Source organism: Arctopsyche grandis, chromosome 6 (genome assembly GCF_051622035.1).
Source record: "Arctopsyche grandis isolate Sample6627 chromosome 6, ASM5162203v2, whole genome shotgun sequence".
NCBI lineage: Eukaryota > Metazoa > Arthropoda > Insecta > Trichoptera > Hydropsychidae > Arctopsyche > Arctopsyche grandis.
The window spans coordinates 10,356,012-10,380,343 of NC_135360.1; the positions used below are offsets into that span (position 1 = coordinate 10,356,012).

General features: G+C 33.6%; 1 protein-coding gene across 5 annotated transcripts in view; it reads right to left on the minus strand.

The window, feature by feature from the left end:
- Nucleotides 1–24,332, minus strand: part of FoxP (forkhead box transcription factor P) — a 79,087-nt gene that overhangs the window by 37,340 nt on the left and 17,415 nt on the right. For 2 of the 5 annotated variants that reach the window (XM_077432367.1, XM_077432366.1), the window contains exons 1-2: nucleotides 3,342–3,471; nucleotides 1,971–2,137 (exon numbers count right to left, since the gene is read on the minus strand). In XM_077432367.1, the coding sequence (XP_077288493.1) occupies nucleotides 1,971–1,991 (21 nt within the window). In that variant the 5' untranslated portion in view covers nucleotides 1,992–2,137; nucleotides 3,342–3,471. Of the gene's footprint in view, nucleotides 1–1,970; nucleotides 2,138–3,341; nucleotides 3,495–12,129; nucleotides 12,156–24,332 lie in introns of those variants that run through there. The other 3 variants (XM_077432365.1, XM_077432369.1, XM_077432368.1) reach the window with 3 other exon arrangements.

Sequence of the window (24,332 nt, forward strand, 5' to 3'; positions counted from 1 at the left end):
TGACGTACACTAATCTAGGTGTGTAAAATCGAGATCTACTTGATTTTATACACAATGAAAAAAAATTAGCTATAGTAAAAAAAAGGTACTAAATTCATACTTAAGGAAAACTCTCAATCAATACTGTAATATGTTCATAATAACTATTTAAGGACAACTGTACAAAGTAATATAATATGAAAACCAAACTAGAAGAATGCATTGAAAAATCTTAACAGAGAAGATGAATTTTATTAGAAATATTCGAGAAAACTACATATGAACAGTGTTCAAAGAATGACTTGTGAAATTAAATGAGACATGATTCATAACTCATAAGTGACAAAACCTGTACGCTAAAAATATTTCTAGCAAAATATGTACATATATACTAAGTACATATTTATAGATTATTATTAAGTATTGTTTTAAATAGGATTCTGTTAAAAAAAAACACTCTTAGAGATGGAAACTAGAAAATATTGTCGTGCTTCTACAGAACTCCAGTTCTGTGAAGTATGACCACAATCAAACATTTTTTATTTATTTTAAAACACATCATATTTCCTCATTCATCTGATGCATACTACAAACATCCAACCATTTAACGGAATCAATTAGAACGTGCACCCGCAAGGCAAGTTAGTTATTCGACTCGGATATATTATTAGGCAATGCAAAAATCATTACATGGCCAAATAAATTCACACATAGTCGGGTTAATAATATCGATTGTTTGTCGTTGATTGTATGTACGCTCTCCTCCCTCTCCAGACAGCCCCCCGCACATGAACGGCTACATGTTATTGTTTGGCAGCTGCCGCATGTTTATTCGCGAATTTGTTTATAATAACTATATGTGTATAATGTTTATAATAACCGTGTCCATGTGTGCGTTTGTGCGTGTGTGCAATGTTTATAATAACCGAGGCAAATGACGCGGACCGAAGAACGCGCGGACAAAACGCAATCATTGAGAATTTTCCGGCTTTTCACGAGACCGCAAACCGACGTGTTTTATTCGACAGTGATTACAAACTGTTTAGTCGACATCTGGTGTAACGAACGCCTTCGTGTTCACGGATACGTGTTCATTACATACAAATTATATCAACCGTATAAAAGTCTCGTAAAACGCGAAAAACTTCGATATACATATGCACATACAATTTTCAATTCAACTCTGAAATGTATACTGAAAGATACACAAGAAAAGCTCCATTAAAAAAACTCATTATATATAATTTATGGATGCTTATTGTGAATAAGCACCTACATATTTTCATACATCTGAAATTGCATAAGACTTTATTGTCGACTTGTGTATGTGTCTATATGTAGATAAAGTATGCACAAATATTAATATACTTACAAGGTTCAACTGATAATGTTTTCGACACAAATATTTTGTATAATATAATAAACAAAATATTATATTTTACTATTAAATTAAGTATGAGTATCCCTTTTTAAAAATATTTAATAAACTTTTAAATTGCATGGAGGAGTAAAGGTATTATTAGAGAAATTTAATTCGTCTTAAGAGCGACAAAAAATGGAATTCTTCAGGGATAAGGATGTGATATAAAGATTTTCTTTCTTTTAGGTTTGGATTTGAGATACTCAAACTGTAAAACATGTATGTATGTATGTAATAAAAAGTAATTATAATACTTAAGATCAAAAAAGGAAAGCAATATTAATTGATGAATGAGTACAATGTATCATTGACTACACACAGACGTTAATATAAACGTAATCCTGAAATTGAGCCATTGTCAGTTTCAAAGCAATATTTTACTGTGTAATAAAATTATGAAATAATACCTATACAAAAAAATAGTACATGGTTCATTCAAATATGAAACTCGATTCTAATCATGTAATTAGAAAAATTTGCATCGAAAAAATCAAATTCAAAACTAGACGTTTAAATTAGCCTTCAAATGAACTAGATACACTTTTAAATAAGAAAATAAAGGAAAACTCACCTGTCTAATAGCGTATAGCATTCTCGAACCCAAGGGTCAGAAGTTAAAAGCTGTCGCCCCTTCAGAAGACAACACTCAATCGACTTCAACTTCAAATAATCATACTTTTCACGAATGTCAATTCACCGACTACGTATAAAACTTTTACTTGCACGACCGATTAATTACTGTAAAAGAAAAAATAATAATAATAAAAGAAAAAAAAAACACAAAACCACCACGAAGCGGTCCATTCGTCGTTGAATAATAAAGCGTACGGAATTGATCAGAGTATATTTTCGTTAAGTTGAACAGCTGGTCTCAACATCGCGTCATTTTGTGTTCGAATAATAATTTTTCGGCTTTTTTTCCCCCTTTTTAATATAAATAAACGCGTCCGCCATACTGTTTATACATAATAATAATTCGGTGTTTATTGACGCAATTTATGCTTATTTACGAATGGCCAAACGGAATTTATTTATTCGAGCTGGCGCGGTTTATATTTGGCCGACAGCGGCATTTTCTCGCACATAACCAAAAGCGTAACACACACACACACACGCAAAAACGTACCGAATCAAAACTTTAAAAAAAATCCATTATTTCATCGACAACATTAAATATATAATTACACCGAACTACATTTGTAGATATCTAATATATAATTTCGAAAGAGACTTTGTATGTAAATCCGTGACGTCATCGAACAAATGAATATTCAAATAAATTTAAATAAAATAAAACTATTCAAAAAAATTTAATAAAATGTTTACTATTAGATTGGCCATGTTTAAGCGGTTTATATTAAAAATACCGAACGAAGCCGGTTTAAAACACTAGTAACAAATAAAACCATTTTATATAATAAAAAAATGATTCACATCGTGTAACAAATATAAAATGATATTTGATTGAAACGTTTTAATAAAAAAAAAAATCGGCACAGAAAAGCGCTACAGATGCGCTCATGAGCGACATCTCGCGTTTCGCGACACAAAGCACACCGAAAGCGCGCCAACTTCCAAAACTATTCAAAATTCACACAAAACGAAACTCAAATTGGACGGTTACAAATCAAAACGGCAACAAATTGAGTCAAAATATGAACCGGCACTCATAAGCGACACCGACGACAACACAAAAGGAACACTTTTTAAACCATAAAAATTGAAACACAACTATAAAATTTCGTTGAATTATTAATAAAAAAGATTTTTATTTATATATTATATTTGGTATTGTTGTTTTTATTTATATTTAAATTATTCGCGCACATGTAATTTTTGTGCAATACTGACGTGTAAATCGGCGATATTTTTCCAGTCATTTATTTGTTTATAATATATACAATGATTGTATGTGTGTGTGTATATAAATTAATAACAATACGTGATGATAGAAGACAGCCGGGGTGTGTATGCAAAAATGGTGGTGGATGTTGTGTGGTGAATGTTATAAATTGTTGGGTGAGTGGTAGAGCGCGCGACGCGGCCGCGGGTCCGGCACAACACCGGGGACTGTTGGGACGGTTGCCGCTTACACAACAATGCAACGTGAAATAAGCAAAGCAATATTTAACCAACAGCGCCATTCCGCGCCGCCGTGGTGGTAGTTTAGTTTACATGATACACAGCTGAAATACAAATAATATAAACATTATGAGTGGCGGAGGAGCGGGCCTGCGCACGGCGCTGTTCAGGTGCAGCGCACTCTCGGATCGGGAGCGTGCGACTTCTTCGGCGAACCGACGCGCGCCGCCTGGCGGACGATTATGCCCAACAATATGCCTAAGAACATTGCACGTTGGCTATTTTGATTGAATACCAGTTATTGTTATAATACCAGAAAGTGCCGTGCAACACAAAGCCGTGCTCCACTAGTACGAGTTTTTAGCTCGCAATTTTACCGATTTAAAATTCAGCACACACTTCCAATTAACCCTTTTAAACGAAAACAAAAAATAGTGCGGCCAGAACACTATCCCAATAAACATGTTACAATAGAAAATACTCAATATAATATAGTATTAACAGTGGAAAAAAATCCCAAGTGAAAATACGTAATTTTAAATTTTGATTTGAACTGGACGACTATCGACTATCGATTCCAATATTCATTTTGAACAGGAAATTGACAGATGTTGAGACATCGACCGAACATCACCAAGATATAGAAAAATCGCGCGATTTAAAAAACATATCTCCGAATCTCGAGCCAATCAACATTTTTTTACTACCAGATTCGTGTTCACTGGGCATAGATCTATAAGAAAAGTCATATCTCGTCTCTGAACCAAAAAAAAGTCGTCATTTGTCGAGCAGTGTAATCTGCTCTGCCGTGTATACCTCCTTATAAAGGACAAGTTGCCCATCACAGTTTCCCCGATCCATTCATGTTTATATTGTGTAGGCACGTAGGTCTACCCTGGCGAGTCTTCTGGCGGACATTCTAGCGGACACTGAGTTCCGTTTAGTCTAGTCCGGGGGTCTCTATTGTTCACCCCCGAATGCACTTAGACAACGGATACTAGTCTGTGCACAGCGGATATTAATAAAATGTATGTGCTTGCGAATCCCATATATGTATATGTAGCCAGCGGCGTGGACTAGTGGTTAGCATATTATACTTTCGAGCAGAGTGGTCATGGGTTCGAGTCCCACTGCTGGCCAGATGTCGATCGTTTCTTATCAGAGTTTGCCAATTTTTCTGATTGTCATTGAAACTCGCATCTCCTTTCCTATCTTTCTTGCTAATCTCAAGTTATTCAGCGCTTTGAGGTTCGCAATTTTGATAATAAAATGCGGTAAAAGTTTATCAGTAGATGTCACTGGGGATGTTTGTACCAATTCGCATTGTATTTGCTTGCGTATATTGATTGTATTGTATCTGTTTCACTCTTTTTTGGAGCGATCTGTAAAGACAAGTGTTCAAGGGTTTGCTCCAATATATGACCGAGTCAGGAAAGCGGGGAAAACCGGGTAGCACCGAATAGAAGTACAAATAAAAAAAAGGATCAATAGAGCGAAAAAAAATATACAAATATACATAAAAGAAAACATTTAAATTCCTATTAAAGTGAGCACCGCATAATGCTGCGAACTATGTATGTAAACTGTTATAGACTAATATTATGGGTATGGGGATTCTTAAAGGGTTTAGCAAACTCGACAAATAAATCCCAACAGTTTGAATGATTTATTGACTATATAGTTGAGATACTCATTAAATGACAGTTTGGGATCTATAAGAACGCTCACGTCTTTGGTACAGTTTTTCTTCATAAGGTCTACGTTGTAAATGTTATAAATGAAATTAATTAAATGATGATTTTTGGAAAGTGTCGATAGGAGTTAGAATTGAAAAACCCGTGATTTCAACATAAATTTAGAAAAATTAAGATTACGAGTTATTTAGACAAAACTAAAGGAGCACTTTATGTATTAGTATTATGGAAAAAAGGTGGTCAAAAAGAATACTGGAATGGTATCCAAGAATATGTAAAAGGCCGCAAGGTTGAGAAAAATTATAAAAAATTTGTGAGGTGAGATGAGAGTTGTACAAATGTGTGATGACGATTTTGGCGCCTTCAGATGTCGAAGCCCAGGACTGCCGATCTTTTCGCACAGCTCTTTTTATATGATTCAGTAATTGCAGGTCACTCGGTGATTTGATCACAAACAGGGCTCGAAAGGAACGGGAGGTCATGGGATCCATCCATAAAAAACGTATATAATATGCCAATATTGTAATATTGAATTACAATTTGTTGTTGACTGCTATTAAAATGCTTTGCATTTCAATTTCGCCAAAGGCTCAATCTGTAGCCGAAAACCATTTAAATTGTTATATTTTTAACAAGCTGGGTGCACTGTTACTTGAAAACAACGAATTCCAAATTCCATTAAATCCAAGGGTATCATGATTCCATGTACGTATGTATGCATACGTATGTTTCAGTTTTGAGGCCGACAATTAACATTTCTATCAAACCTGTCATCGAATTCGATTATTTTCTTTTAAATTGTTGACTTTCTTATTTGGATAAGGAATCAAAATTTAAAAATTGTTCAGTCTTGCAAGCACACTGATGAAAAAACTTGAATTTAGCGAACATAAATCAGTAATGATACATTTGAGAAACCCTGAATCTACTACTACGTATATAAATTATACTATATTTTCAAAGTACATGTCATTTATCACCCTCCCATTAAATAAATATATAATGTTATAAATAACATATGTGTACATATGTTATATGTAATACATATGTTATAAATAACATATGTGTAAAATCTTATTTTTAATTAAAAAAATACTCATTGAAAACAAGAAATAAAATTACATACATAGGGGCACAAATTTTTCCTTTTCACCGGCTCTGGTATAAATATTATGTATTATAACAAATACAATGTATTATAAAAATTAAAAGCACGTTTAGAAAATTATCAAGCGCCGAATACCGAAAGTCATTTAAATGATAGGTTGTATCATAGTGCATTCGTGTAACACCAAACGTGAAAAAAAAAGGTGATAAAAATGAGTTGGGGAGAAATTTAATGGAGGGCAGATTTTACGACCGTGCGTTGACTTCACAGTTAAATGAAATTTGAAATGAAAATAACACTATACATGTACATTTTTAATTTTTTTACAGTCACATATTATTATTTACATCTTATAAAAAAGAAATTAATATTTTGTAGCGGCTCCTTTCGATTTTATAACTTATTTTATTCGGTTTGGCATAGAATCTACTAAAGTTTTTAAATTTTCGATTGGGAAGTCTTCGTACCATATCTTTTCTATTATTTCTTTCAACGATTTAAGAGTAGTAACATTGTTCTTCCTTAACCTGTACTTGATACACATCCATAAATTTTCGATTGGATTTAAATCGGGACTATTGCCAGGCCATGGTAGTGTCTTTACACCCATTTCTTGTAAATAGTCCCGAACCTAAAAAAAAGTAAAAAAAAAAATTCAGTTTTTTGATTGAAATTTTATAATTTATATTCAATGCTATCAAATAAAATGAATACTCACCAATTTAGCTCGATGACAAGGGGCAGAGTCATCTTGAAAAACTATATCATCGGAATATGAAAGGTGGTTTTCCATCGATGGGACAAAGCTTTCTTCTAAAATTTTTTTATATTTTTTTCCATCGATGGCACCTTGTAGAAACTCCAATTGTCCAATGCTATGGTACGAAAATCATCCCCAGACAATTTGACTTCGAGGATGCTTAACAGTTTTAAGGGTACAATTTTCATTATACCTTTCGCCAACTTTCCTTCGGACATACGGAAAACCATCAGGACTATAGAGGTTAAACTTTGATTCGTCGGAAAATATCACTCGTTGCCAATCTGATGGACTCCAATTTTCATGTGCTTTCGCCCATTCCAATCGATTGTTTTTCATTCTCTTGGTTAGTAGTGGTTTTTTTGCAGCTTTCCGACCGTAGAGTCCAGCTTCTCTGACTCGCCTTCTTACTGTTGAGTCATTGATTTCTATGGAAAATTGTGAGGATACATCTGTTCTTATTTCTACAGCAGTTTTGAATCGCTGCTGTAAAGATAATCTGGTTATTACACGGTCTTGCCTCTCCGATGTGCATATTTTCAGTCCGGTCCCCTTCTTACGGTCAAAACTTCCAGATTCTCTTTTTTTTTATCAGTATTCTCGAAACAGTCGATAACGAACATCCCATTTTCTTGGAAATTGACCGAAAGAAAAATCCTGAACTCGCCAATGTCGAGATTTTTACACTCTTCTGCAATGATAACTGAGCTCGTTTTTTCATGTTGACGTGTTAAAATTCGAATTTGATGCTTTCTCCTCGAAAACCCACACTATACTGAACTCAAATCTTAGAAAACAATCATATTTAGAATATTTGGTCGTTAAAAACCCTACACATAAAGGGATAATCCTTAAATGGCCTCGAAGTCGTAAAATTCACAAGCGTTCCGTTTTATGTGACTGCTGGTGTATATATATATATATATATATATATATATATATATATATATATATATATATATATATATATATATATATATATATATATATATATATATATATATATATATATATATATATATATATATATATATATATATATATATATATATATATATATATAACTGGATTGCGGGCCTTAAGCGCAATTTGATTTTGCCTCACGACCCGATAATATTGCCGTTTTTTTCAGAAATTCAAAGATTTTTTCTAAATTTAAAAGAAATGTTTGAGTTTAAACAATTTATTATTATTTTCAAGTCTTTTGGGAGTTCTAAGCGAGCGCCTAGTGCGATCGATCACAGATCCATATCCAGATCATACCGCTTGCTTCACAAATGCAAACACCATTTGTTGCCTTTTCAGTATTATATCTTAGTGACTTATATGAGTTTATTTGGGCTATCGAATCGAAAATCGTAGAGGATGCGAAGGAGAAATCAGGAGAAGAAATTACATCATCCTGAAAAGTTCAAATCAAGTTGACTCTTGGCTGTTTTACATATTGTCGATGCACTTCGAAATGCCGTATCAAGAGAAGATTCGAGAATTATAAATCAAACCCCAGATGCCAGAATTTATGGATGTCACGATCTTGGTAATGGAGACCGACTTCAGATGAAATATTAAATCATATAATAAAAATAAATTTGGGCGATACCGTCGAAAGTGATATCGCAAATCAAATTATCGATTCTACTGCAAAAAGTTAAGATACTAAATATATAATTCTAAGAAAAATATCGCACGGGAAAAAACAACATTTTCAATTTATCATTCTATTTGCACGTGAGCAGATGTATTAAAAAAAATACAAACAATAATATCTATATCGTTTTTGCTGTCGAAATCTCGTACAATTCACAAAAACCACTCGTATATTAATATTATTTGTTCTATTGAACAAAAACTTAAAACAATCAGATAGAAAATATAATCTACTATATGAAACACTAAAGTTTGTTCGTATATGTATGTATTTATGTGCCTATGTATTTTTCATCAACAGTCTATTGTTCTAACGTCATCGAACAAATAATTCGCTTTTTTCTGATTCAAAGGATTCGAAGTTCCCGGGGACGTAGGCGCCGTAGGCAAAGCCCTAGGGGGCGCAGACCCCGGGGGTGTAAATATAATTTTTTATAAGAGACTATCTATATATGTTTGTTTGTTAGTGACAGTCAATTTAATAAAAATAAACAAAAGAGTATTAATAAACAAAAGAGTATAAATTTATAAAAAATAAAACTATTCAAATAAATTTAATAAAATGTTTACTATTAAATTAGTCATACTTAAGCGGTTTATATAACAAATACCGAGCGAAGCCGAGTAAGAAAGCTAGTTATGTATATACATAAAGAAACATTAGAGCTAAAAACACCAGCAAAAGAACGCTCAGTTTAAAAGGGTACGGTTTACCACATGACGTCATTTGTATGTTCTGGTTTTTAGAAACTTTTAAAACTCATCATCATTGAGTATATCTACAAAGTTTCATAGTGAATGCAACGTTTCAATACACCTTAAAACCACTCAAATGATTCAAAGCGCATCACCATTGCGACACGGCGCGCAACGAGTAACAGGGCGAGAGAAAATCTCGGAAAATGCCGGAGAATTTTCACACGAAACCGAATCACTCGACAGCCAGCAGTTTCACACCTCTGCCGTCCGGCGAGAAAGACGTCGTGGGAGTCTGCGCAGAAGTGCTTCAGAGGAGCAGAGAAAGAAAGTCAGGCATGAGGACTCGTCGCGTCAGGAACGAAGGGGATGAAGGGGCGCCAGAACGCTGCACCTGCACACACACACCCACACATACACACACACACACACAAGATCACTCACACAGATACAGAGCCACATATACATACACATACAATTGATTATTTATACCAACACATGCACCCGCCCGCCATACGACACGACAAAGCCTCCGATATAATATACACACACACACACACACATAAATACATACAACAATATAAATCACAATTTGTAATAGTTAAACAATGAACTTTTATTGCGAATAAAATTTATACGATCGAACCGTTTAATAATATTTTCGTAAATTTTTGATACATTTCCGCGTTAACGTTCAATAATATAAATACGTGTACATTTTTTTTAAATAAAAAATATCTTGTATCCAAATACCGATATGAAAAATTTAAATTATAAATATAATATATACTTAAATGATGTTTTTTTATTATTATTTATTATTAATATTTCATGAAATGTTTCGTAGCTGAAAAGATCGATAAACGTTCGGCGTCGACAACAACGTTGCTTATAATTTACGATACATCACCACTTATAAGCGATTGATCAATTCCGACAAATTTTAAATATTACAAAATATCTTATACGATAAATGAAAAATGAATAGACTGAAAATCTAGTACATGTATTTTTCTGTATGAAACCCCCCTCCCACTCTCTCATGAGAGGAAAATCAGATCGAACATATTTTTGGCACCCTTCAAGAGCACACTTTCCGAAAGTTAAAAATAGTCACAAGCGAGATGGGGCGAGACGAGGTAGGGTTGGACCTAAAGATTCTTCGCCGATTTCATTATCATATTTAAAAAAAAATGCGAAAAATACGCAAAACGCTTGTCAAGCCGCCTCGTGATGGATCGCAGCGGACAGCTTTTAGGGCGTTGCCTTTCCCCGGATAACCTTAAATTTCGAAACGTTTCACCGCAAAACTTCGGCAATGGCACTCGTAAAATTTCGCAAAACCTTCTCATTTTCACCGTGGCTGTACACATTCCATCGGATTCGGTCGATCTTTGACGAACCATTGCGAGTTCATCATGAGCGTCGACGCATTGCTCAAAAGTTCGCACGCTGGTTGATGAATTTTCCGCGGGACAATCGTTTCGAATTTTCGTTTTGTGGTTCTCAAACTTTGCTATATATGCCCATTGATGTTTATTTTGTTGTATGCGTGCGTTTGTGTGTCTCGTAGGAGGTCCCTGTTGAGCGCCGCCTCCCGGTAGCTTTATAGCGACCGACACCCGCTCTACAGTGACATCGACGAATGGCCATTTTCCTCTACAAAACCCGCGTGAAAATTTATCATCAGTTTCGAACGATGAAGTTTTCCGATACAAATCGAATCACATATTTATCTCAACACTATTTGAAGCAAACATGATTGAAGATTTGTCTAATTCATCGACGAAATGTTGAATTTAAATCAAACACTCGATGTCGATCAAACGCACAAGAATAGAATAAAGGAAATTTTCGCATAGAAATGAGATTATAATCGTATAAAAAATTAATTTGAGCGACGCTTTTTTACGTTGTGCATATGGTATATGATAAATTATTATATCTATATTCAATGTAAACTTAACAAAGTAGGCTATAATGTGCGATAAATTACAATCTTACGTATCATAATAATATACTTAGTGAGTATAATATACAATTAAAAGACGACTTGGCAACGTTCATACATACTTAGGTGTAGAAATGACGATGTAATTTACTCTCCGACTATATAAATCAAAAAAATATTTTTATATAAAAACATTATTAATTGATGATGTTATATTGAGAAAATTGTTTTGAAATCGTATCTTTTTCACTTCAGAAGATATAAAAATCAAATATCGACTGTATATACTGCACAAAAATATATAAAAAAATTTAAAAGTGTATCTCCAATTATATTGTAAATGTTTAAAATCACGATAAAATGAAATTAAACCTATAAAGAAGCTTATTGACATTTTTTTCCGATTTTACCCAGAAAACACATATGTAATTACGTATAGGTAATACATAAATTAAAAATACTTAAAAACCATGGTGATGTAAAAAAAATAATCAAATTCATGTACAAAATCAATGTTCATTTAAATATATTTTATAACTATGAATAAAAAGGAATATATTGTCACTCGCAAATACGGATGAATTAAAAAAAGGTTCAAGAGAAGTGACTAATTATTATTCCAGACTCTAATAAGTTCCATCGCTTTTCAGCGTTTTCAGATAGTACTGAAATGCGATAAATCGCTGTTGTGCGTCAAATAAGCACGGAATCGATTTAGACTAATCAGTCGTAAAAAAATATAATAATTAAAAACAAATTAATTAAAAACATGTTCTCACAATAACGACTCACCTGTATTGGTAAATGCACCATTAGTCCTGCAACAAACAAATAAAAGTGACTATTAGAACATTTTCTATATAAATATGTACATACATATATGCATCTATACGATAAATTAAATTAAATTAACAATGAAAACAAAATAAAACTATGACTACGACTTTTAAAATGAAACCGTTTAAATAGATTTAACAGTGAAAATCGTCGATGGATGCGTACTTACTGCACTACGATCATCAATCATACGAAACGACTGGATAATTTGAATAAAACGAAGAGGAAAATACGGTTCGATGGGAAGAAAGGAGTTAAGAGGTCACAAGATCTGGTTAACGACGGCAGGAAAATGGAAAAAATGACACATTGCCGATTCGGCCTTGAAACGTCACATTTAATCGGAAAAACTTTTGAAATATTACAATCTCCAGAACAAGTGTCGACCCAAAGGAGATAATTAAATTTCAAAGACGCCGACGAACAAAAAAAAACACCAACGATTCATTTAATGATGAATCGCTCCCTTGACGGCTGGAAAATACGTCAAATTATAAAATCAAAACCAAACAATATATAAAATTCTCACCGACGATACTGATTTAACACGATCTTCCAGCATACGATATATATGTAGCTGACTAGTATTTCGATTCGACAGAACATTCACGCGTAACATCGAATTGGCCTGTCGGATTTTAATAACACGAATGTATTCGTTTCTTATTTATATCCTGGTAGCAGACGATTGTACGAAATGTAAGGGAAAAGTTTCGCAGTTCCTTTCAATTCATCGATCGCGAACGATAAGAGGAAAAACTTGCCGAATTTGTGACGATGACATAACTAAAGCACTTTACATAGATACGCCATACGTAAAAAATCGCACTGTAATATAATAAAAACCGTCGACGTGTAAGCTTGAGATTCGAAATGGAAAATAAAGAAATTCGAATACGTTTTTTGATACATAAAAAGGAACGACATATCAAAAGTTTAACTACAAATATTTTACATATGTACGATATTAACCACTCATATTATTAATTATAAAACAAAATCTGAACTAAATATTATAAATAGTCTAATGCTTTTCAAATAACAATAGACGTTACTTAACTTGTTTTAACCATTAGTGTTAAAAACAAGAGAGCAAATAAAAAGCATGACTTTTCTAAGAAATTGACAATAGTGAACTATTTTTTGTGCAAAAGACATCCATCGAACGCCGATATTTGATTATAACAGACTGAGCGAATTAACCAGCATTGCTCGGATGCATGATATTTGTAAAAAAAAATTGAGAATTTACGCAATATGTAGCAGTTAATCGTTTAAGTCAGAGAGCATCATAAGATATATCGTTTACTAAATTTTTTAGTTCTAAATTGAAAACTGTTAATTTGCATACTGGACAAACAGATAAATAGACGGATGTAAGTTATGTTTATTATTATAAGATCAACTCATGTAAAAATAACTTTTCATTGATAAACTAAGAACAACTTTTCAATCATATATGTAAGATTAACTATTCATTCATATAAAATTAACTATTTACTTAACATACATATGTTCATACATACATATATGATTCAATGATATGCACATAGATATATAAATACGTGTATGTATATATAGGCCCTTATTATCAAAGATAGCCAAAAGCGCTTTTTTGAATTGAATTTGTATGTTTTAAAGCTATTTTGTTCTGCTGGTCATTAGTAATCCGTAATTAACAATTGTGACTGTCAAAACCGGCTAAGCTTGGTATTAAATTAACTTTAAAAAAAGGACTTGTATAGTATATATAGTGTTAATGGATACCTTTGTGGAAGATGATTTATAATTTTTTGTTGTTATTTTGGGTTATATGTATTAGCAGTTTGCTATATCAATAAATATTAGTATCAAACTTGTATTTTATGAAAATAAAAACGTAAGGGGTCTTCGGACATATTTGATACCAGGGGCATATAATATGCACTTACTCAATTTGCTAAAATACTATTCAAGTTTTTCAATTAATTCATATGTACATTTATTTTATTTGTAACTAGCGTTTTTACCCGGCGTCGCTCGGTATTTGTAATATAAACCGCTTTAACACGGCCAATCTGATATGAAACATTTTATTAAATTTATTTGAATAGTTTCATTTTATTTAAATGTATTTGAACATTCATTTGTTTTTTTTTTATATTAAATTTAACGTCACACAAATAAACAAAACAGACATACATACATACGTACAAAGTCTATTTCGAAATTATATATTAGATATAACGCGTATGCTATTAAAATAATGTTAATTTATTTATTATTTTTTTTAAATATTCATTTCAATTTCGATTGCTATTTCTTTTACTACGAAAAAAATTAATCGTTAATGAACGACCATCAAATTGAAATATAATGTTTGTCTTTAATCCAAACGATCATAATACGAATAAAATATACATACATATATCATGGTCTTTCAGAAGGTATATTATATATGTAATAAAATGAACAACAGTTCTTCCCATAGGGACCCAAGTTAAATGTTAACGTGTTTTCGACGATAGTCAAAAATTATAAACAATTTTTTTTCGAAAGACTTTTAAATGGGTAATTAATTAATATAAATAAATAAATATAATGTAGGTGTGTGTGTGTGTTTGTGAATATGAATATATGTAGTAATTTGGCTAGCCAAGTCGAGGCATTCATTGATCTGTGGGCGTTTCGGACGTTATCAGGCGTGGCCCGTTCTGAGCACGCCCACATGTACGCCTTTTTCAACACACAAGCGCCACGTGGATTCATTCTTACCATACAATTTTACTAAATATACAATTCTACAAAATAAAATCGTATGCGAGAGCGGTGAAAATATCGGAAAACCATCACACATTACGCATACACTGCCTATTCTGTAAAATGTACAAAGACAATAATTAACTTACATATGTACCTAGTCTAATGTAACGCATTACAAGAGCATATCGATGGGCTTGGTGCACAATCTATTGGGTAAAAGTCGGAATTGTCGACAGGGCGGACTCTCCTTCCTGTCATTGGTTGCTCTTTGCGAGTACTCTAGTATTGCCGTGGCCTGAATTAAGTCGACTTTTACCTGATGAAATACTCCCGACATATACTGCCTGGTTCGCGTATAATTTCAAACGGTTGGGCAGCGATATAATTGCGAATGGAATATACATACACGCATTCGTTTGTGGTTCAATACAAATTCATCTAAATATTAATCAAAATGGGCACACGTTGTGCCAAATCGACGCCTCTCACCTTTATTTTCACACGCATCCATATATTTTCCACATTTTGCGTATGTATTTCACTATCATTTGGATCCACGAAATTATAACCACTTTTACCGGAATTCGGAATATTTCCGTACGCTGCCCAACCGTTACATACATATATACGAACCAGGCAGTATATGTCGGAGTATTTCATGAGGTAAAAGTCGAGTTAATTCAGGGCACGGCAAAAACTAAAGTACTTGCAAAGAGCATCCGATGACAGGAAGGAACGGGTCGACCGAGCCTCGCTTCCGAGCCTAGAGGGTCCGCCCTGTCGAGAATTCCGACTTTTACCAGATATTGTATGTCCATTTTTGAATTTGTATCGAATTTCAAGTTTGTAGATGCTGGAATAATTTAGGTTATTCCTTTCAAGGTCATTTATGTGGTACTAGCCGTACCCGGCATGCGTTGCAATACCACATTAACGCATGCAATTCCCGTTCCCGTTCCCGTTCCCCTTCTAGTTATCGTTCCCATTTGTCGGAAAAATGCAGACAGCGAACACATTTGAAATTATTCAATTGTTTGTTTATTTTACCCTAACAACGCAGGTCGCGACGCGAAAAAATTATTAAATAATTAAAATTATTGCGTTACAACACCACTCATTCCCGTTTTTCCCGTTTCCGTTCCCATTTTTGGGCGATTTTTTTACAGTAAGCTTCCCGGGCATGCATACAACAAATCCTGAAAGTTCCATCGTAATCGGTTGAGTAATTTAGGAGCCTATACGAGACAAACAGACAAACAGATATTCATTTATATATATATACATATAGATACACAAATTACCTTGAAACGAACACCCTGAATTACATACATATTCCAGCATCTACAAACTTAAAATTCAATACAAATTCAAAAATTGACACACAATATCTGTGCACCAAGCCATCGATATGGTTAAAAACTTAATTTGAACTTTTTAAGTACTCTTAGATTCGATCGATGAGATACTGGCATACAAGGTGAAAATATTCGCGACTCACGAGCGAGTCACTGGCGTACAAAGGGTTAAAACTGTCATAATTTAACTGCACATAAACCTTTAGTGACGTCACGAAACAAAACCGGGATTTCGTATCTAAATCGTATCATTGGAGGATAACTTTATAAAAATTTTCAAATTTATTTGGTATGCTATTATTAGTTTTAAAACCTAATGCGATGCAGATTTAACTAATACACTTTTGATATATGGTAGTAGGTAGTTTGATGTAAAAAATAAAATGAATTCGCCGCCACTGGCAATACGAAAGCGTTTTCGACCAATCAGACTATTTCCCAACAATACGGTAAACTCAACAACGATATTGTAGAAAACAGACACCCAACTTCCAATACAAATTACCATAAAAGTTCGTATATACATATATACATACGTACGTATATAAAGACAATATACATATTTTTTTCATTATTTAATAAAAAAATTAAATGAATCGTTTTACATATGTATGTATGTATGTAGAAGGTTCAACACAGCCGCTTCGTGTTACGTGACCGTGCACCAGGTTGTTTTGATTATGTTCGATGGTAATTTTAAAACAAACACCATATCTGGTTTTACAGTCAACAACTTCAATTCCGTACACGTCTGTATGCTCGATACGAACGACAAACAAAAGTTTATTTGGCTTACGAGGATTCACTTCAAAGGTTGAGTGAAGCGGTGGATATTTTACATTAGCGCACACGAGCTTCGGAGAAAAATCTAAATTGGATATTTCCGCGGAAAATTCTCCACGTTTACTTTCTTACCATTGAAATAATAAATAACAATAAAATTTCTACAAAATATTATACAACCCGTATACAAAATTTATAATTTAACAAAATAAAACGACGCTGCTTAATTTCGTACTACAAATATACATATACACAAGTATGTATGTATGTATATCAAATGTTCATCAATCATTCGGAGACGGGTAGCACAATTGTTAAAGCCCGGAAAAGTGTAGATTTTGCTTCTTAAAAAAGCGGAAAAACAAGTTTTTCTCTCCAACGACGCAACGAGATATAACGAATTCGTACAAAAATATAAATTACAATATAAAAAATATATATTTCAAGAAATTATCAAGAGTAAAAATCATCATATCTACAGATTCATTATGATTGATGTCGCGAATATACAATATATGAGCCGTTATATTTGAAAGTGGCGGAAGTCCAATTTTCAGTTCCAAAAACAATATTTCTGTTTACCTTAATTCACAAATTGTGATCGCTTTTTTAAATTCGATATGTCCAAAATCTCGGAAAAGAAGATTGTATTACAGGCTAACAATATTTTTAAATATTGTTAAACGCAAAACATTATATTTAATGTTTTGCGAGATATTTCTCGAAATGAAGAAAAGTGGACTTATGCCACAATGGCTCATATTATTACACAAACTTTTCCTTCGTGATTTCAAATTTAAAGTTAAAATTATAATGGTTTCGCAGAATTTCACTTTACAATAATATTGTGGTCAAATAATACACACCGAAAATTTACACACACACACAATACATATACATATGTATATACAATATTAAATATAAACATGTATTTTATTGAGTTATTCCATTCATCATAACTCAAACTATTAAAATATTGAAAAATTATACAAAATATATTATCATAAACATTAAATATATATGTATGTATATGTACTTATGGATATTGAATATATGTAAATATGTATTTATTATACAAAGAGGTTAGCAGTGACATCTATTAGAAAAACTAAAATCTACAAACTTTATACACTGTCGATAAAATCGCACTCTACGTCGGAAAAGCGGGAAATCCAAACAGCCCCAAAGGAAAATTCCTAATCGCTTACTCGTTTATAAACTATTTTAAACAACGATTTAAACCGCTTAATATCCAACAATGAACTTTCCACAGATAACGAAAAGTAAAACCACATTTTAATCACAAACTTACATATGTACATATCTGCATTGTACATACATACATACATAGATATTCTATTCCTATTATAAAACAGTTTTCGGGATTTTATCATCAAAATTCAACGATAAATATACCAAGAATATACAATGGTTCATTTTCGCTCAATTGACAAGAAATCCGTTTCGTAAACAACACTTCCTGCGATAAAGTAAACAAAGAGGGGTTTTTTTTAGTAGGAAGACCAAAAAATAATTCCACGAGGACAAACGGGACTAAATAAAAATCAGAAACGAAAATATAAACACTTGTCGATAGATACACAGAAGATTAAATAGAACGACTTTCACTATTGTACTCGATGACGGATGCAAAATGAACACCACTTCATTGCGTCATTGTTTATTTGACACAAAGTAAACAAAACGTACTGTTGAATTCTGATAAACTGGCTCGAAAGGAAAATAAGATACAAAATGTACACACACACACAAACACATTCAACAAATTTTCCCAGCAAATTCTCAATCACCAGGAAATAGCCTCAAACATACAATAGCACAAAAGATAACGCAATTTTACAACAACCCCAACCATCGAAACGATGATGGAACAAAACCAATCGATATATTTACTATCGAAATTTAATAGAGAAAAACAGTCTTAGGGCAATTTGGCCGTCGACTATTACCATTTCTGATCTGATTCGTGCTAACAGAGAGCACTTTATCTCGTTTCATTTTACTTTTTTCTGTAAACACGACTTTTTCAATTAGTGTCGTTCGAAATTTGGATTTTGGGCACTACTACTGTGTGGCCATGTGGTGTGGTTAAATAAAAGAAAAATACATTACACATAAACAAACTCACATTAGTTACCACATCTTACATGTATACATCCAGTTGCACAGCTGCGTATTCGATTATGATAATTACTCTATGGGAATTTTGGCCCACTTGAACCACTCGGTGGGGTATTCAGTAGTTTACAATAAATAAAATTTCAAAGCGTCAATTGAAAACGAGAAAATAATAATTGTGTATGTATATGTACATATATGCCTAATATTGTAAAATTCCTCAGCATAGAATTTTATCTAAATGTTAAAGTGTTGTCATATTTGTAAAGTACATACATACATAATACGTATACAGAATGACTAAAAAGGATGTTGCTTTAAACAGTGTGCAAATAAACTATTTCCATTAGAATAAATATTTAAATTTATGTTATGATGTGATCGCCACGCAACTTTCTCACTATGTGAATATTATAAGTAAATAAAAATTCGCATTTTTAACATATCCAAATTAAACGTTTGTCCACGTACATACCTACATACATACAAACTATGCATTCCTTGGCGTATTTTTGCCTAATCAGTGAGAATTTTTTGATGGAATTGTCAATGAAAATATTAATATTGATCATATACGAAATCCATGTAATATATCGATTACGTAATTAGTAGGTATGTACCAGTGGCACGCCGTGAAATTCTCCTTGTTTTTGTCGCACAGTCTTACTTAAGTGTGCGCAAGTACATAGGAAACATGATGACTAGGAGTCATACCTAGTCTTCTTATATAATACTAACCCAAGAAATTAGGAGAATCTAAGTTTTAATTTTTTTTTATTATAATTTATATTTACCTTGATTCCATTACAGGTTTTACCCCAATGCGACATATATGGCCAAATTTGTGCATATGCACTTTACATTATTATTTAGAATTTGAAATTATATTCAAATAATGGTGACAAATGAGGATAGGTTGTCAATTTGTTTGGAACCGTTTCAACAATGAAATCAGATAAATTGGAAAACTCTGATAGGAAACGATCGACCTGAAGTCACATCCAAAGCCTGGACAGCAAGAGTAAGCCAGGGATTAAACCCATCATACCTCAGTCGATGGCATTATATAACCACTGAGCTATGTTTCTGGTTATTATTATGTAGTATATAATAGACTTATATTAAAGTTAAAATTAAATCACATATATACATATATGTATATGAACATATTTAAATAAACGTAAAGATGTTACTTCTTAATATAAGAACATTCAAAGGAAGAACTCTAGAACGTATCGGAAGAATTCTAGTTAAAGATGCATATACCTATACATATATAATATTATATGCAAAACTTAGAAGGATGAGGGTCAGACAGGAAGAGTGTTTTTTGGCACAAGATTCTGCTCCTATGAAGATCGAAATTCTCTAAAGCTTACGTAGACTGCCATAATGGAAGTCTTCATTATTTTACGATCAGACCGTTGTACATATTGATGCATTTCGCACCACTGAATAATTTTACTGACTTGCCAATCTTCACTTTTGTCATTGGATCACCTATAGAAGAAAAAATCGAAATTTTCTTCATATTACATTTTTTCAGCAAAAGAAAACAAAATAAACACCCAATTGTCGTCGTCTGCTTTAATATACAATAATATATAGTATGTACGTGTATTTTTTCCGAACAATTTTATTAAGAAAATTCTACAAAGGCAAATAAAATAGATACACAGGCGGATGACTAAGTTTGTATATCTGTATTGAACAATCTGTTTACATTCCGTCTGTGTTTACCAACACCGTATTGTCTGTGACCTAAATCGGTCTTTTTTATTATATCACAAACGAAAGGACGAAATTTTAATAAGACGGAGAAACGACAGTAGAAAGGGGGAAAATTCATACACTTGCTTACATACGAGTGGGCAAGTAAAATCACCGAAGATTCACTGTTTTAATTTTAAATCAAATTATAAGGAAAATCATGACAAACATGTCTATAATACTATGCGAATTTATGAGCGAAAAAACATAGAAATAAATTTTGTCAGTCTCCAACCCCTTCAAAGTCTTGTCAGTCTCCGGTCTATGTATGTGAGAGTCCAATGAAATAGTGTATCAAATTTGTTGGTTTGAAATTGAAAACTGAAGATATGCAAACAAACAAACACACATCCACCCTTCAATGTAGAATGTATATTATGTACATATGTATATCAATCTTACAAGTCACTATCAGAAAAATAGAGAAATTTATAAGCCACTTGCATCAATCATTAGGGTGACCATATTTCCTAGAACTCAAAACGGGACACCGAAAAATGTGTTGTACGCAGTGGCGGCTCGTGGATAAGATGTCTGGGGGTGCTGCGGTTGATTAAAAATAAAAAAAATGTTTATTTGGATTATATTTTACTATTAACATCAAAATTATCACAATTAAACATTATATGTATTTTATTTCATTTAAAAATTGATTCTTCTGTCTTTTTTCCTTGAAAAAAGGTCTATCACCTTTTCGTTAAATTTTTCACTGTTCATAACAATCGTCAGCTATAATTGTCGCTCTTTTCGACGTACTGAATCCTACATTTCCAAACTATGTAATGAGGCCGACGTTATTTTGTTACAAGAAACATGGTTTTTAGAATTTGAAACTGTATACTTGAGAAGATTCCATCCATCATTTGAAGGCACTGGTACATCTGCAGTGGACAGCGGTAATGGACCTTTAGTTGGACGTCCCTATGGTGGTGTTGGTATATTGTACAAAAAAACTTTTACAGTCACCCAAATTGACCTTCATAATCCGAGATTACTTTGCATTAAAATTCAGCAAGGTGATATTGAATTGTTAATTATTAATGTATATATGCCGACGGCAAAACCAGAAAACTTTGAAGATTTTACTACTTGCTTGGGCATTGTTAATGCCGCTATCGAAGATCATAGTCGCTCGAATTTTATTGTCATGGGTGATTTTAATGCTCATCCTGGCTCTTTATTTTGGAACGAACTACTATCCTTCTGTGAAGAAAATCATTTGAGGATTCATGATTATGCGTGTCTTCCATCTGATACATTTACATATGTTAGTGACGCACACGGCTCCTTACGGTGGTTGGATCACTGTATCACATCTGAAGGAATTTTAGGATCCATTCAAGATTTTAAAGTCCACACTGACGTAGTATGGTCAGATCATCGTCCGCTTTTTGTTATAATTGCTTCGAATGGTCTGAATCGTTCGAGACCATATCACAATTATCGTCATCGCGACATTGCAACTTGGATGCCACGCAACCCTTCCGACATAATTGCATATTCACTAGAAGTAATTAACTCTTTGGATCGTATTGTATGTGATAATAATCTTCAAAATTGCAATTTGAGAAAATGCACTGATACTGAGCATAGGACTTCCATTAATTACCTCTATCATTCGATTGTAGATGTGTTGAGAAATGCCGCTTCGACATCATTTTCTTCACCAACGCATCAGTATAATGATAAGAGGTTTAAGGTGGTTCCTGGTTGGAACGATCAGGTAGCGGCACGCTACCTAGATTCGAGGAACTCATTTATAGAATGGGTCGCAGCGGGCCGCCCTTCTACAGGAGAAATTGCCGACCGACGTCGTCATGCTAGGCATGTTTTTAAAATTGCACTGAAGGTATGTCAACGCAACGCTAATCAAAGTATTATGGACAAGATAGCCCTATATCATAGAAATAAAGAATTCAAGCAATTTTGGAATGCTACAAATGCTATTTTAGCAGTAAACAGTACTATCCCGGTACATATTAATGGAATCTACAACCATCGGAGTATTGCCAATATGTTTAGCAAGCATTTCAAAGAGTCGGATTTGATGGGCAGGGCTGATATGGTTATGTCTATCTCAGAAGATTCGTTTTTCGTCATAACTGGCGAAGAAGTTGAAACTGCGTTAAGGTCAATGTCTGGAGGGAAAGCAACTGGTTGGGACAGCATTAGTACGGATCATGTTCTGCATAGTGGTAAGAATTTCTTCATCATATTAGCAAGGCTTTTCAATGTGATGATTTTGCATGAACATGTACCTGAAGAGTTTTCAAGGACGACTATTGTTCCTGTCCTCAAGTCATCAAAGCTTGATGCTTCAGTCATTGACAGCTATCGTCCTATTGCTCTAGCCACCATTTTATCTAAAATTCTAGAGAAGATATTGAGTTGCAGATTAAGTGGCTACCTTTTGTCAGCTGATGAGCAGTTTGGATTCAAGAAGCACTCGTCGACGGACATGGCCATCTACACTTTAAAACAGGTAGTGGATTTTTATACATCGCGAAAAACTTCCGTATACGCCTGTTTTCTAGACTTATCCAAGGCCTTCGATCGAGTGGATCATGATCTACTTTGGTCCAAACTTTTAAAAAGGGGAGCTCCAAGTCAAATCGTGAGGTTTTTAGCATCCTGGCACCGGAATCAGTTCAGCCATGTACGCTGGGGGAATTCATACTCTGATCCCGCTTCTTTGAAGTGCGGGGTTAGACAGGGTGGGTCAATGTCTCCTGGCTTATTCAACCTTTACATGGATGAACTTTCACATCGCCTTCGACAGACTGGAGTTGGTTGCCACATAGGAGGAATATGCAGTAACCACATCAGCTATGCGGATGACATGGTGATCTTGGCGCCTTCTCCGTCAGCTCTGAATCGCCTCCTGGAAGTTTGCTCGAGTTATGCTGCAGAACATAATATGCGGTATAATACGAGTAAATCCATGGTATTGATTTTCCGATACGGTCGAGGTCCTCATTTCGTCCCCAACATTATTTTAGATGGGCGTAATCTTGAAACTGTTAGGGAAGTCAAGTATCTGGGACACTTGCTGACGGAGGATCTATCTGATGACCGTGACATCGAAAGACAAAGAAGAGCCATTTGTGTAAGGGCAAATATGCTGGCTAGACGATTTTTCCACTCCAGTGTAGAGGTTAAGAGACAATTATTTATGTCCTTTTGTACTAGCCTCTATACTGGTGAATTATGGACCAGATACAAGCGGGAGACGATGAGGAAGATAAAGGTACAATACAACAACTGTTACCGTGCTCTTTTCGGGTTACCTAGGAGCTGTAGCGCGTCGCAAATGTTTGTAGAAGGGCATGTGCCTCATTTTGAAGCCATTCTCAGGATGAGAGCGGCCTC